Source organism: Alternaria burnsii, assembly GCF_013036055.1.
Source record: "Alternaria burnsii strain CBS107.38 chromosome Unknown 729, whole genome shotgun sequence".
NCBI classification, from domain to species: Eukaryota; Fungi; Ascomycota; class Dothideomycetes; order Pleosporales; family Pleosporaceae; genus Alternaria; species Alternaria burnsii.
The window spans coordinates 239862-255005 of NW_024066127.1; the positions used below are offsets into that span (position 1 = coordinate 239862).

General features: G+C 51.0%; 7 protein-coding genes across 7 annotated transcripts; 3 read left to right on the forward strand and 4 right to left on the reverse strand.

The window, feature by feature from the left end:
• Window positions 1-229: 229 nt before the first annotated feature.
• GT037_010383 (uncharacterized protein) lies at window positions 230-613 on the forward strand (the record flags this gene model as incomplete). The annotated part of the gene is made up of 2 exons (XM_038935430.1): window positions 230-360; window positions 412-613. The coding sequence occupies 2 exons, from the start codon at window positions 230-232 to the stop codon at window positions 611-613; spliced, it is 333 nt and encodes a 110-aa protein (XP_038781938.1).
• An 11-nt stretch (window positions 614-624) lies between these two features.
• GT037_010384 (uncharacterized protein) lies at window positions 625-2232 on the reverse strand (the record flags this gene model as incomplete). The annotated part of the gene is made up of 1 exon (XM_038935431.1): window positions 625-2232. The coding sequence occupies one exon, from the start codon at window positions 2230-2232 to the stop codon at window positions 625-627; it is 1608 nt and encodes a 535-aa protein (XP_038781939.1).
• Window positions 2233-2686: 454 nt separating this feature from the next.
• Window positions 2687-3444, forward strand: GT037_010385 (uncharacterized protein; the record flags this gene model as incomplete). The annotated part of the gene is made up of 3 exons (XM_038935432.1): window positions 2687-2903; window positions 2953-3284; window positions 3337-3444. Coding segments are annotated over 3 exons (657 nt in total), but the record flags the coding sequence as incomplete, so codon positions are not given.
• A 580-nt stretch (window positions 3445-4024) lies between these two features.
• Window positions 4025-6004, forward strand: GT037_010386 (class i glutamine amidotransferase-like protein; the record flags this gene model as incomplete). The annotated part of the gene is made up of 5 exons (XM_038935433.1): window positions 4025-4568; window positions 4640-4986; window positions 5529-5627; window positions 5687-5805; window positions 5857-6004. 5 exons carry the CDS (start codon window positions 4025-4027, stop codon window positions 6002-6004), a joined length of 1257 nt encoding a protein of 418 aa, XP_038781941.1.
• Window positions 6005-6334: 330 nt separating this feature from the next.
• On the reverse strand, window positions 6335-10259 carry GT037_010387 (glycoside hydrolase family 3 protein; the record flags this gene model as incomplete). The annotated part of the gene is made up of 4 exons (XM_038935434.1): window positions 6335-7040; window positions 7816-9397; window positions 9452-10078; window positions 10133-10259. 4 exons carry the CDS (start codon window positions 10257-10259, stop codon window positions 6335-6337), a joined length of 3042 nt encoding a protein of 1013 aa, XP_038781942.1.
• A 954-nt stretch (window positions 10260-11213) lies between these two features.
• On the reverse strand, window positions 11214-12990 carry GT037_010388 (cytochrome p450; the record flags this gene model as incomplete). Its single annotated transcript, XM_038935435.1, has 4 exons — window positions 11214-11527; window positions 11590-12075; window positions 12131-12821; window positions 12880-12990. The coding sequence occupies 4 exons, from the start codon at window positions 12988-12990 to the stop codon at window positions 11214-11216; spliced, it is 1602 nt and encodes a 533-aa protein (XP_038781943.1).
• An 804-nt stretch (window positions 12991-13794) lies between these two features.
• Window positions 13795-14955, reverse strand: GT037_010389 (uncharacterized protein; the record flags this gene model as incomplete). Its single annotated transcript, XM_038935436.1, has 5 exons — window positions 13795-14056; window positions 14129-14141; window positions 14193-14524; window positions 14574-14710; window positions 14773-14955. 5 exons carry the CDS (start codon window positions 14953-14955, stop codon window positions 13795-13797), a joined length of 927 nt encoding a protein of 308 aa, XP_038781944.1.
• Window positions 14956-15144: the final 189 nt, after the last annotated feature.

Genomic DNA, 15144 nt, shown 5'->3' on the forward strand with positions numbered 1-15144 from the left:
CTCATGGTCAGCTCGTGCCTGCCTTGGCCTGCCGCACTGGCGTTTGATCATCCAATTGGTGGGGCGCTGACACGCAACACTCGACGTTTGCTGCACGCGCAACGTGAAAGAAAGGCGGGCTGCCCTGTTTGTCGTGCTGGGAGAATAGGGTCTAGGCTTGACATGTGCCGTTCCAGCCTTGCCAAGGCCGCCGACGTCACTCAGGGTCCAGCATCCTACGATACCATCGATGCATTGGAGGCAAACATTTCCGATACCAATCGCTAGGTGCACATTCACCATGGTAAATTCACGAAGAGAAGCAGAGAGCCAAGTCCGTTCCTGGGGGTTCGGTCACGTATTCACCTGGACTGATAGCCCGTAAGTCTACCACATTCCCACCACTGTGAATGCAGCCTAACTTTGTTGCGGCAACGCGCACTACTCGCCACACAAGCACAGCGGCAAGACCACACACCTCGTCCTCAATGGCTCCATAACGTACACCTATCCCGACGATCCCGACGCGAAAAAGGAAACAATAGGCCCTGGCGCAAGATGGGACGTAGATGCGAACAAGGTACACGAAGTATGGGTGGGAGACGAGGGATGTACATATGTCATTGGAGAATGAACAGACTCCACTCAGCCCAAGAAGCCATTCTGTCCCAGGTACTTGATCGCATCGAGTGCCAGTTGATCTGCCTTGACCAGCTCTTGCTCTACCATGCGCTCGTACAGTCCCGGTAGCTTCTCCTCTTCCTTTGGAGGATGCTGATATCTACATTTGCTAATATATGGGCATCTCCCGTTCCGCTTCCAGTTTGTACACACACTCATACTCTTCGTTTCAGCTTTCTTCGGCGCTCGCGCAGGAGGCGGAACCTTGATGGGTGGCGGAGCAACCTTGGACGATGTGGTTTCGGGTGCTTCGTCGCTGTCGCCTGATTCAGACTCGGATTCGTCCTCTTCGGAACTCGATACCACAGATGACTCTGACAATACTGAGCTCTCTGCCTCAGATTCCGTCTCGCTTTCGTACCCTAGGCCTAAATCTACTACGCTTGGCGTAGACTGCTTCTTCGTCATGCTCTCGTGAAACTTCTTCCGCAACGCTGCGAGTTCTTCCTGCCTGCGATTGTCGGCCTCCTTTTTTGCCCTATCATCCTTCTTCGCCCTGCCGTCCTGTCGATTTTCGCGAGGCTTCGTCTCCGGATTCGGGGCGTCGTTCTTGTGCTCTCTGGGTGGCTTGCCGCTTACTCTACGCAAGAAATCAAGCTCGGCTGCTCGTTTCCTTGCAGCCTCTTCTGCCTTCTCCATGGCTCTCTGTTCGGTGGGAAAGTTCTTTCTTCGGTCTTTGATCCATGCCGCGACCTCTGCCCCTGTCTGGATGCTGATTGTCTCTCCGTTGTGCTCAAACGCGAACCCCCCACCCTTGAGCTTTTCCGTGTATGCGGCTTCTTCGTCAACGTCCTCCTCATCGCTACTCTCATCCGGGACCTGCTGGTGTGACAGTCCCAGGTTGATTTTGCGCTTCTTGTTGTCCGGTCGTACTACGGGTGGTGGAGGGAGAGAGAAGCCGAAGCTCGGGACCTGTGGGGGTACCGCAGCCTTGGCCCTCGGCGGCTTCGAACTTGGCTGCGGTCCGTTCGACTGGGATTTTGAGTTGTTGTTCCGATCATTCAACTTTCTCTTCTGACCGGCGTGTTGCTGAGGCGAATACCGCGGGCTTGATTGGGTCTGCTGAGGCGGTGGTGATTGGGGAAAGGAGGAGCTGCCCATGCTCGTCATATGGTTTGCATATGCGGCCATTGACTGTACGCCGCCGGGTGTAGACATGTATGACATGACCTGAGCGAGGGCATTAGGGTCATATTGTTGCGCGCCGCTAGCGAAGGTAGGGTTGTTGTTGCCATTTGCAGAAGCACTGTCTGACGGCGCATTCGTCTGGTACTGCCCGTTACCAGCATTATGCCCTCCTCGATGATTTGTGCCGCCCCTGTTGTTCTGATAGCCGCCTCTTTGACCGCCTCTGCCACGCGCATCTCCCCGTCCGCGGTTCTGCCCATGGCCACCTCTGGCGTTTCCACCCGTGTTGTTGAAGCCACCTCCCCGATGCTGATTCCCACCTCTCCCGCGACCTCTATCACCACCTCCTCGGGCATGGCTACCTCGTTGACTCGCGGATGGCTGCTCGCTGGATGTAGCCTTCGGCGGCGGCGGCGGAGGAGGTGGAGGGAACCGGAACGACATTGTGCTGTTCGTGTATTTGGGTATCGTATAATTTGAGGGATCAAAGTATTACAAGTATTAATTACCAGAGAACGTACATGATGTGGTATAAGTCGCGAAAAAGGCAGTCGAGGGAGATGCGACGCGCCTCGGGGGTCCGCAGACCAAAAAGTTCCTTATCGATACTACTAGTGCGGCGCTAGCCGTCATCTAGAGGACTCTCGCGACTGACTCTACTGTCTATATCCACCATGTCTAGGTAGCGGCCGACCCTCTACTTTTACATCCATGAAGCCTCCGAAACTGCGATCATGTTCATACTTGTAAGTCTCTGCCTGACCCGGAGCCTGACACGTCCTCTTTGCGCTTTCGCGCCGCTTGACAGAAAATTTGAGCAGCAAGAAAAGATGAGAGCATTGGACGCGACTAGGCGTATACCGAGTCGTTGATGATCGCGTCGTGTCATGGTGTAGACTCCCTACTAATCACACTGCAGACCACGATTCAAGACTTGATACAGATCAAGCCGCAAGACTTTGAGAAGCCTAGCGCACAAGCCATCAAAGATGTAGTCAACGACAAATACAGCAATAGAATAGTTCCCGGCATTGGTCTTTGCCTCTGTATGTGGGACCTCGTTTCAGCGACCGAAGGCTTGATCGGTCACGGGACAGGTCTTGTTAATGTGAACAGTAAGTCCGATTTCACCCGTCAGGTAATCTGTTCTCACACCCAACTCAGTCGAATTCCGTATGACCGTCTTCCGTCCTTTCCGCGGCGAAATCCTTTATGGACGGATAAAGTCTTCCAACGAAGAAGGCATCATCATTGACCTGGAATTCACGTCAGAAGTCTTTGTCCCCTATCAAAACCTACCAGAAAACTCGTCCTTCTCCAAAGCTGAGATGGTCTGGATCTGGAACTCTGAAGGCACTGAATTATTCTTCGACAAGGGCGAGCCAGTTTTGTTCAGGGTAGAGCATGAGGAATGGTATGATCAGAGGCCGACTATCGTAGAGAAGGATGAGAAGGGTGAGATCATTGAAGAGAGACCAACAGCTTGGAAGATCATTGTGAGTTAGTCCGAGTCATAAAATTCTCGGGCGTGTCTAATACCCTTGACAGGGCTCGATGGGCCAACCTGGTCTCGGGCCAACACTCTGGTGGGCCGAAGGTGGAGAAGAGGAAGAGGGCGAAGAGGGTGATATTGAGATGGAGGGCGCCGAGGAATGATCTCTTCCAGCCAGGCACCGAATGCTTTTCTTAAGGCTGAAATCATACCTGCCTCAAAAATGCAGTCTGATTTTGGAATACTGAGCCTCTAGATTCGAAGCACGATTACCAACATTCAAAAGAAGGCTCCACACTCAACAACCACCTATTGCAGAACCAAGGTCAACTTTCGGTGGCCTCTTTTGATGCATTTCGTAAGACTCTTGAAATCGACTTTGCTAAGAGGCTGGATCGGTGACATCATCACCCCGCTTAGCGCCTTTGCGTCTTCATCAGGGCGTCCGTCGCATCAGCGTGTGCGTCTATCGTACCAATCCTTCAACATCTTGCAACAATCTAACATTCTGTGCCACCCATCTCCATGCCAATCTCTCGGGATATATAAGAGTGGGGTTGCAGTGACAGTTTAACACATTTCAGGCAGGTGCTGTCGATCTCGACCCAATCGGACCAAGAGTCCACGATGATGCGATGCCCAGCCTCAACTCCGTGATAAGATGCCGTCACTGGCAGTGGAGTTTATATGTAAAGGCATCTCGGTTTCTAAACGTTGACGTTGCATGATATCAGTGTCTTCATAATGTGGTTCACTACTCTTTTCTGCGCTGCTGTCTTGACAGCAACGACCATAGCGAATCCCATATACGCGACGAACGGCACCAACACAACCTATGTTGGCCCAGAAAATGGTCATCTCGTCATCGTTGGAGGAAACTTACAGAGCGAGAGCATCTACCAACGCATCATCTCCCTCGCTGGAGGCCCCGATGCATCAATTGTAGTTGTTCCCACTGCCGGCGGCGAAAATACCTATGACCAGAACTTTACCACAGCCGTGGCTTTCCGCAAATATGGTGCCAACAATGTAACCGTCTTGCATACGTATGACCCTGCCGTCGCCGATACCGACGAGTTCATTGCTCCTTTGTTGGGTGCCAAGGGTATCTTCTTTGGTGGTGGACGACAGTGGCGGTTGGTTGATGCATACGCTGGAACCAAGACTGAAGTGGCATTCCAGGCTGTTCTGGATGCAGGAGGTGTTATCTCAGGATCGAGTGCTGGCGCGAGCATCATTGGCAGTTTCCTCGCACGCGGTGATACGGCGAACAATACCATCATGATAGGTAGGTCACTGATCATGCTGTAATCTGCCAGCGATACATCGTCACATACAAAACTAACTCGGGTCCTCTAGGTGATCACACTGTTGGCTTTGGATATCTCAAGAACTCGGCCATCGACCAGCACGTCTTGGTACGCAACAGGCACTTCGACATGTTTGAGATTCTCAACGCCTACCCAGAGCTACTTGGGCTGGCGATTGACGAAGACACTGCGTTAGTAGTCAATAAGAACGAGCTGGAAGTCATTGGCAGCACGTATGCGCTGATCTACGACGGCGGCTTTTGGTCCAGGGAAGGAAGCTGGGAGAGGCCTCTACCACCGCCCAATGCGAGGTTCTACTTCCTAAGAGAAGGCGATAAATATGATCTCGGAACAAGAGCAGTCATCGAGCCGGAAACGAGAAGCAGTGGTGACGATGTATGACGAGGTGTTGTGGGCAGCTAAGGAAAGAAACACTGTCATGTTTTCAAATGAAGACCTGCAGAGCCAGCTTCAATGTACAACTTAGAATTGAATTTGTGTCGGAATTTCGAGTGATGGACCTTCGAGCATCTGATGCTTCGCCAGTTTCGCAATTACTGATCATTCGCGGAGGTTCATCCTGTTCTTTCAACTGCCGTCACACATGTTTCGAAAAGGTATCCTTTCATCGAATATATTGTTTGCGACCACAATCGCATTGATGAACGGAAACCCAAGTAATAGATTCTCATTGTATTAATTTTCAAATAATGCAACCATGATGAGAGGGAGGGTGAAAGTTCAGGATATGCCGCTAGGTATGTTTGGATCGTACCTCGGCATTTTTCGGCTCTACTGAAAAGGAGCGGAGCACTCTTGCAAACGGCAACGACGCCAAAGACGCGACTTGTGGTATCATCATCTGTCTCGTTTACTCAAGTACAGAATCTCATTCCTGACTCAGAAGCGATATTTTGAAATATTTTCATCTCCGCCAGATAACCTTGGAACAATTGCGCGTTGAACATTACGTCACCATGTCCAGCCCCTTCGATGTCATTGCCATCATCACTCCCAAGCCCGGCAAGGCAGATAGGGTATGCCTCGAAATCAGCACCAACACTATCTTTTCAAACAAGCAGCTAATGTTTTCTAGGTCGAAGAGCTTCTGACAACCGCAGCCAAAGCTGTAAAGGCGAATGAGCCTGGTACGCTCCGATACCATATACATCGTCAAACTAAGGGCGATGCGCCAATATTCGTGATGCTTGAGACGTGAGCTCTTTTTCTTGGTATCTGAGCAGGTTCATGGCTGACGACCGTTAGATATGCAAACAAAGCGGCTCTGGAAACACATGGAAAGAGCGAGGACTTCAAGAAATTGGGAAAGACGATGAAGACGGAGGATCTGCTCGCGGAGCCGATGAAAGTGCTCTTCACTAAAGAGGCAGGCGGATATGCTAGCAAACTATAAACCGTGTCATAGAAAACTCTAGCATCCTGTAGCGAAAGAGTCGAGAACGTCACGAGGAATTTGGAACGAGAACGTTGCATGGGAGATCGTGGTGTTGTGCCACTTGAAAAATACTAATGACTATTAGGTGAAAACCCTCCTTCTTTATATCATCGACATTCACGAATTCTGAACGCGCATCTTCTTGAAATCTTGGTACTAGTGTACCGCGCTGGCGGTAGTCTAGATGTCGTAAGGCGAGATCTGCTGCACCTTTGTATTTTCTGACTGCCTCAACTTCCAAGCCACATAGTACCCCTGGAGTTTCTCTTTATTGATCTGCTTCATAACCTACTCCTTGTCTCGCTTTAGAGATAGCTGTCCATCGGAGTGTATACCCTGGACCTCTTCCTCGAAGAAACGCATGAGATGATCCGGGTGGTATTCGACAAGCGCGTGAACATGTTCAGGGAGTAGCTTCTTCTTGTCTTTGCGCATGACGACGACAGCGCCAACAGAATCCGGCCATTCCGGTGATGCAAACCCCCAGTCGAAACCGGATTGCTTGCTCTGGGGCTTGTAGCCGATATGCAAGAAAGTGCCCGCTGTGTTAACCCAAGAGAACTTGCTCGAGGACGATTCTGAATGCTTCTGCCATTTCTTCACACTTCCGGGGATGCGCTGAACAACCAGAGGGATTGCGATGTGCTTGGAAACGTCGGTAGCTGTTTGTTCGAAGATGCAATGGAAGGCAGGAAGCTCTATGGGCTCGAAACGAGGACGACCGTCGGTATCGACGTCGCCATTGCAGTGGATGCGCACGCCAACTACTTTACTCAGTTCCGGCTGTAGGTCCTCGATCGTTCGGAGATTCCCGTTCTTGAGATAGTAAGTGTTGAGCCAGTGTGCGAGGATCCGAAGGTCGCAGGGGCCGAGATCTTGACTGTAGGATGGGTCGTAGCTGTGGGGGACGTCATCGAAGACATCCGTGCCATAGGCGATCATAGGACCTCTCCAATCGTGCAGGTGAACAGGGATGAGATCAACGATCTTATCACTGGCTTTGTTGTGCGTGGAGCCGTCATGGAGAAAGCCTTAGCGGTGAGACAAGAATAGGGTGTATGGAAGTAGGCGGACGAGAGCGTAGTTGTGTCGGATCTTCGTATTTGTCATATTAATGAACTCTCCGGACTCGGACTCGGACTTGGACTCGGACTCCATTTTGTTTATAGCTGCAAGTGGACCTGGACAAACGCTAAGACATGTACATTCGTACTCTCCCATCTCGTCCTTAGTCTTGAGCCATATGAAACGTGGGGTGTCTTCGTCGGGGTGGGAATAGATAGCTTGAGTGTACTTCTCACCAGAGTGTACGGCTTTGGGGCGGTCTTGAAAGTCTTTGAATGTTTTGCAGAGAATTTTGTGGAGTGGCCATGCCTTCTTTTGACACTCTTTGGAGCAATAGCAACTCGCGCTGCAACTACTGCAACGCAGAGCGCCTTCGTTGTCGCACTCGTCGCACAATGTCATGTTTTCTTCGCTGTCGCAGAGCAAAGTTGAATTGGTCTTCAGATTTTTTGAAGGAGGGGTGTATGTGAAGGGCGCAGTGCGCTGACAGTTGGAGCAAACGAAACCGATGGTCCGAGCGCAAGTTTGATGTGAACGTGAAGGTGAGAGGAAATATAGACACACGGGAATGCGAATGCATGTAGAAGGAGTCATTGAATAACTTCCCTCCACAAGTTCCATTACATTATAAACGGTAGCTCATCTACATAGTGTTCTGTAGATCTGCAGGCTCCTCTGCATACTCGCTTCCATATCCTCCGTACCAGTAATCACCAACACCCTTTACTCCCTCAGCAGTGCGGTTAGCAGGCGGCTGAGGCCACATGTCCAGCATAGCTTGCTCGCCGGTCAAAGTGAAGTTGAAACTTGCAAGTGGGTGGTTGTCGATTAACAAGGTGTAGTCACCAGGGTAAAGGACCTTGTTACCCATCTCGTCGACCCTGGCAAGAGATGCAAGAGTTAGATTGAGAGTTGCAGTGTCGGAAGATCCACCAGCGATGCTGTGGAGACGCTTGTAAGAGACAAGCGACTTCTTTGGATGAGGCGCAGGACCAAATTCTCCGGCAATATAGCCAAGAGCGACGTAGTCGGATGTGACGTCGCCGTCATTGGATACTTCAACATCTACAGCAGCGAATGGGCAGCGGTCGAGGAAACCTCCAGTACTATTGCAGTTCTGTGTAAGCACAGAGATTGCGTAGCTGTTCTGCATCTGGGTGGTGATGTTGGCAGAAAAGTTGGTGTAGTGCAGACCGTGACCGAACTCGTAGACAGCACTTCCATTGTACCACTTGTAGGTACGGCCAGGGTTGTTTTCACCAGGGCGCATGTTCATATCCATCATAGAGACCTTCGCGATGTAGTTGGAGGGATACTGAGTCGTAGGTAGACGTCCAGCAGGAGCAGTCTTTCCGGCGACAATGTCGATGATGGCCGAGCCTCCATCCTGACCGGGGTACCCAGCCCAAAGGATGGCGGAGATGTTGGGGTTGTTCACGAGAGGAGTGCTATCGATCTGGCCTCCTCCAGTGACCACAACGATGACTGGCTTTCCTGTTTCAGCAAGCTCAGTGATGACATCAAGCTGGGCTCCAGTCCATGTGAGGTATGTACGATCCTGGTCTTCCTCCTCAACGCTGTTGTCGATACCTCCAACATACATGAGAATGTCACTAGTAGAGTAGGCGCCGTAAAGATTAGACCAACGGTTAGTCGTTGGGTCACCTTGGCCACCAGGATTTCCTCCAGCATAGTTGATGGTGACATTGAGCTGCTCCAGGGCGTACAACGGAGAGTGCAGGTACGTAGCGACACCAGCGTAGTTACCAAGGAGCTGAGAGGTTGCATTCGCCCAGTCACCGAAAAGACCAATCGATGTGGATGAATCGAGAGAAAGAGGCAGCGTACCATCATTCTTCAACAAAACGATACCCTCAGCAGCGGCTTTGCGGGCAAGCGCCTGAGAAGCATTCGTGGCGACTGAGTTCCATCCAATTTGGCGGTAAGGCTGGTTATCGGGAGAGTCAAAGTAGCCAAGTCGGACAAGCGATGAGTACTGGCGGACGAGGGCCTGGTCGAGGACAGATTCTTCAAGCAGACCTTGCTGGAAGGCAGCGGGCAGATGTTCCTGCATATAAGTACCGCAAGTGAGATCGGTACCGGCTTTCAAGGCGTCGGAAGCAGCACCTCCACGAGTTGCAGACCATTCATGAGGCAAGTAAACGTTCTGAACGGCGTCACAATCGGAAGTAACCCATTGCTCTTCATTAGTCCAACCCCAGTGTTCACGAAGAATCGTCTGAAGCAAGTAGGGATCGGCGCATGTTGGCACACCATTGACCGCATCTAAGTCCGTTAGTTCCAAGCATACATACAACGAACGTTTGACGTCAGACTTACTGTAGCTGCACATGAAAGCACCCACATTCGCTTGAACGCAGGCCTGGAAGGGAACGAGGTAGTACTCAACGAGGTCCTGTTGAGAAATCTGCACATCGTTCTGGTAGCGGAGGTTTCCGTTCCAGTCCTCGATATCATAGCCAGCGAAGTGCTTGCAAGTTGCGACGACACGTTTGTATGGATCAGACGCATCGCCCTGAAGTCCGTGGACTAACGCCTGGACGTAAGAAGACAAATGGTAGGGGTCTTCACCAGGTGTTTCTTGACCACGACCCCAGCGGGGATCACGGAAAGGGTTGATGTTGGGCGTCCAGAAGTCAAGACCAGTCCTGTTGGCGTTGTTGAACGCACGCGCTTCGGTTGAGATGACCTTTGCAACCTCGGTGATGAGATCATCGTCGAAGGCCGCACCCATCAAGATGGGCTGAGGAAAAGAAGTCGAGTAGCTATACTCTCCCTCATCGCTGAAGTTGGTATAGGGACCGGCAATACCATGAAGACCCTCGCTCCACCACTGGTAAGGCGGTATACCGAGGCGAGGGACACCTGGAGAGCCACTACTCGTAGCATTGATCTTCTCCTCAAGTGTGTAAAGAGCTACAAGAGACTTCGCGCGAGCCAGCGGTGCTGAAAAAAAGTTAGTATTACAAGGTCGATGTAGCAGCATATGGATCAACGTACATGCTGAAGCATCGCAAATGGTCTCATTGCTCAACCTTCCACTGGTACAATCAGGGAAAACGAATTGAGCATAAGCTCCTGTCGCAGCGACGAGCAACACTTGCAGTGAACGCGTCGAGGTGAGCATGATGCCGGTTGTCTGGTTCGGATGGTCCGGATACTTCTCTTTCACATCTCTTCACCCCATATCTTATAGCAAACTAAATAGCCGTAGTCGGTGACCCTGCGTCAGCACACGGTTGGTAAAGACATAAGCCCACGATGTCTATACGTCATGGTTATGATGGCCACGCGGTTGAGTACCGGTCGCCAGTCCACTTATTTCCGACCACCGAGCCACTCTTGTGTCCGAAGCCACTCCCGATGCTTGGCCCAGAGGCATACGGCAGCCAAGAGTATACCCGAGCCGCATGCGGAGCCCCATGGTACTTGCAAAGTCTGTGAGGGGTTTGCGCTAAGTGGAGCTAATTGCTCTCCGATTGGCTGTGCATTCAGGCTGAATGGAAATCCACGACTGTCAGCGGTAGGCAAGGCACGGCAACAAGACCTGGACGACTTCGGTCAATATTGAGAGAACATGACAAGCTCGCATAAGCACCGGCCGAAGAATTGCAAGGGATGCGCTGATGCGGGGTGCGGGGGGACTGAATAACGGGATGAAAGCATGGATCATATTTGCTTATGTCCCAACAATAGTAGCTTCCGCATGTTTCGTCATGATCGCTCAGTGGCTCACAACTAAAACCTGCGATATGGCATTGACCGTATAACTAGACGCCAGGATACATTGCCAACTCCTGGACGTACCTCATTTTTACTGCACCGTTGAACTCTTGCGAGTCATCTGTACATCCCCCAGTTTTGAACCGATATTCGGTCCGAGACGGTCCGTTCCTCAACTTGCAAGTGAGCTCGTTTCTTCGCCCAGAGTCTTGTAGCCGTCTTTGTGCTCAGACTTGATGGATCCTGTCATTCAAACCTACGGCTGTATATTGAATCTCGAAACCTTGGGGAATGTGAATCACCGGGATGTCCGTCTAGAATGACTGTCTGCATCCAGGATCGGCAGTATTTGATACGATTACGAAGGCCAGTTGGATCTTTTGACAGTCATGGGCATGCCATCGCGTGGTTTCGCTTCAAACACGAACTCTTGAAAGGCGCGGTCACCAAACGTTAAATCCAGGTCGAACCAGTCCACTCGAGGCGTCTTGTTGGGTTTCAAATCTGCGCATGTAAAGTCGAAATCTCGTATCGTCAACAAGAACGTGATCAACAACTCGTCCATAGCCAGGGGTTGACCAAGGCAGGCACGTGGACCTCTTTCAAATGGACGCCATGCGTGACGCGGGAAATCTTCTCGTGCATATCGATCGGGGTCAAATTTGAGCGGGTCTAGGGACATGTTTCAGTAACTGAATGCGCACCAGATACGAAGCTTGACAGGTGCTACTTACCTGGGAATATCGCAGGATCCATGTGCATAGCCAGTTGGACTGGGCAAATCATGATATCCTTGGCCGGCCACTCTCGGCCCTGGTACTTAAGAGTATCAATGCCCTTACGCGCAGTGTTGCCTATCGGGAAGAATCGCAGGATCTCCTTGACAACATGGTTTGTATATGTAAGCTCGTTCACTCTATAAGGATCCGTTTTCAGCATCTCGTAAGTCGCCTCAATGCCAGGGGTGAAGACGCGGTCGTGCTCTTCTCGCATCTTTTGAACTACTTCAGGATGGACGCTGAGCATCATAGCTCCGAAGCAGACGGTGTCAGACGTAGTTCCGCTTCCAGCGATCAATAGTGTTTTAACTTGCGATAGAGCATCTTGGACGAATTGGTGGTCGAGCTCCTTCACGTCGTTTCCTCGCTCTGCAATATAATCTCGCAAGATGAGATCCATGATTCCTAATCCTCGCTTTTCGGAGAGATTGAGCTTATCGCCTGCGAGCTACACGTCAATAATGTACAGTAATGCTCCAATGCATCTATTACTTACGTTTTACAATCTCAAATCTCTCTTTGATGAGATCTACTACGATGGCATCTAACTTGTCTCGCTCGGCAAAAACTTTTCTGTTGACAATGAAGTTCCGGATGTAATTGACAGATTCTCGCGATGCCATGTAAGCACGACACATATTCTCAAAGTGCTGCAGAGCAGGGCTGCCCTTGGTTTGTGCGTCGAGAGATCGCCCAAAGGTCGCAGTCGAGATCACATCGAACGTCAAGTGCTGAGTAGGGTCTTCCAATTTGAAAACCTCTCCAGATCTGGCCTTCTCGTGGATGATCGACCGAAATTTCATTACCTCGTCAGCAACCATTGGTCTCATGTTGGTAATGTGCGAGATAGCGAAAGCGGGACTCAGCATCCTGTGGAGATGCTTCCACTGCGGCCCATTCGCCGTGACAATGTTCCCACGACCGATCAATGGATCAATCATTTGGCCCTCTGCTTCGTGTTTGGGGTGGTTTCGAACGGCTGTCATCTCAAGTGCGACATCTGGGTTTGTAACAACAATCTGTCCCCATGCGATGGGCCACAGATCAAGATAGAAGAGACCAGGCATGTTGTACTTCCTGGCAATTGTAACAGCCGCTGCCTGGTAATGCACGTCGCTTGGCAGTGACTTGAAAGTCTCGCCTAGCAGTTTGAGATGACCAAAGAAAAAACTGTGAGGCGGCTTGGGCTACATGGATCGTCAGTGTTGCCTCGATGGCAGTCCGCGATGAATACTGTCCACGTACAAGGTCCTTGTAGAAGCGTCGCACTTGAATCAGCCTCATCATCCCGTACGCGAGCGCCGCGACGACACCGGAAAAGAGTATTGTCACCCATGGTAAATCGCGGAGAGCCATGATGAAAGCCTAGAGGTTGAGGCTCACTGAGCTTGGGGGCTCCAATGTTATTGAGGTCTTGCGATTCAGTAGGCCTGGGCCCTGATCTTGGTGCCATGGATGCAAGTGATCAGCACTAAGCAACTAGCGCATAGTTGGACGCCTACTGTCAATGTGGAAGCGCCTCATCGCCTGATGCGGCCATAGATGCATCAGCTCGGCTATCATGTGAAACACTGAAAACGGATGGTCCTGTCGGTGGGGGTATCGTACCTTGATCAGAAGAAACCAGCGTTATTGAGTTCCGTCATGACTGCTGCCCTCACAGCGTGCGGGTGTTTCTTCGGCCATGCCTCACGCACTAGTAGTGCAAGCGAAACCTATCCTACAAGTCGTTCATCTCTTTGACAATCATGATTTATCACTAGTACACGTATCTTTAACACTTTGGTATCTCAATGTCGAATCCGAGCATGCGAACGCTAAGCGTAGCATATTGTGACGTAGAATATCATGACGGTGTTCTTCCTTGGTCGCGTCTCTAGCGTGGTCGTAGTAGTTGAGGCAACCGACTACCACAACCGCGTCTCCAAGCGTCGCACAACAATATTGAGGTCTGCCTCTACTTCTTTTTCATATTTGCTCACAGCTGAATTGTTGCTATGTTCATGCCTGAAGGAGTCGTGTCGAGGCATCCCGTTGTACGCATACCTACCCATGAGCAATCACGTCACGAAAAACGCGTAACCGGCGCGTCGCGGCGCTACTTGAATATCAGGCATCCAACCTTCGGACACTAAACCGGACTCATATCTCATGTTCGGTCTATGGTATCTCATCAAACGGTATCTTCTCCTTGGCTGCGACGCGCATCTTGCTGTCCAGCAGCGACATGAGCACTTGATCTGTGCCCTGCTTCAACCACGACGCGTCGTGCGCGAGCGCGGTGTGAACACCAAAATTGGTTTCCAGCTGTCGTATCTTGGCAATGGTGTCTCTCGCAGAAGTGAGATCTGTATGAAGAGACATGCTCACTGCCCCTGGTCCCTGAAATTCCGCAATTTCTCGTAGGCCGTCCAACAGATCCCTAACCAGTCAGCAAGCGCCCGATCGTAACAACCATGACGGTCAGCATACGCCCAGCATATGGACAACGTACCGCGAATGACAGCCTAGTTTGCAGGATTAGCGAAGGCCAATGAAAACAATGCGACACAACGTACAATCGCTACCAAGCATCACCCACTCGCCGCCTTGCAGTCTTGCTGCAGCAGCCATGTTGCCTGGCATATGACCAGGCGCGTCGAGGACCCAGAAACTGCCGTCACCAAAGTAGTCCAGCGCTCTCTCAAACGGGCCAAAAGGTCTCCATTCACCCTGTAGCTCGTCCCATGTTTCGGTCGAATGCTCCGGGTCGAAGAAGCGGCCATCCCACTGCAGGCTCGGATCCTTCATATGCCCTGGCTGGCATGCTGCCCTTGTTCCCGGACCGAAGTACGCTTTTGCATTCGGAAATACATCGCTGATGGGTCGCGAGTGGTCCCAATGAGCGTGACTGCCTTCTGTTTAGCGAACATGAGCCACATTCAACCTTGAGCTCATACCTGAACAATACGGTATCGATATCTTCTGCAGACACGCCTCTTTCTGATAATTGCTGGACGATGGTCCTCCTAGGTCCAACGTGATTGACATGCTCTAGCATGAATTTGTTAACCCATGGAGTATAACAACTTCGGTCCTTCAAAAACAAATCAGTCACAAGAAGACTTCGGTGTTTCTCTTCGCCTCCAGTCCACGTACCTCGTCCAACCCAAGATCCCAAAGTATATGTCTTCCCTGGTGCGAGACATAGAATGCCCAATTATACATGCGAAACGTACCGTTTTCGCCAGCATGCATACGGCTCAAATCTCCTAAAAAGCTGCCGCCATCGAGGAGAGCAAGTTCAACGCAGGCATCGGTATGAGGTAGGTTAGCCTTCATAGCTGGGATGAATGGTGCAAACAGCTGGTTGCATATAGCACGGACGTCGATAATTCCTTTTCTAGCCGTATGCGTGCTGGCTGACTGCCCAGCTCAAAGCCTAGACTACGATGTCACAAATCACGATATTCTTCTAGATGCGAGACATAACTGTTGAATTACCCCCACATCGCGTAAGCCTTTGGTTGC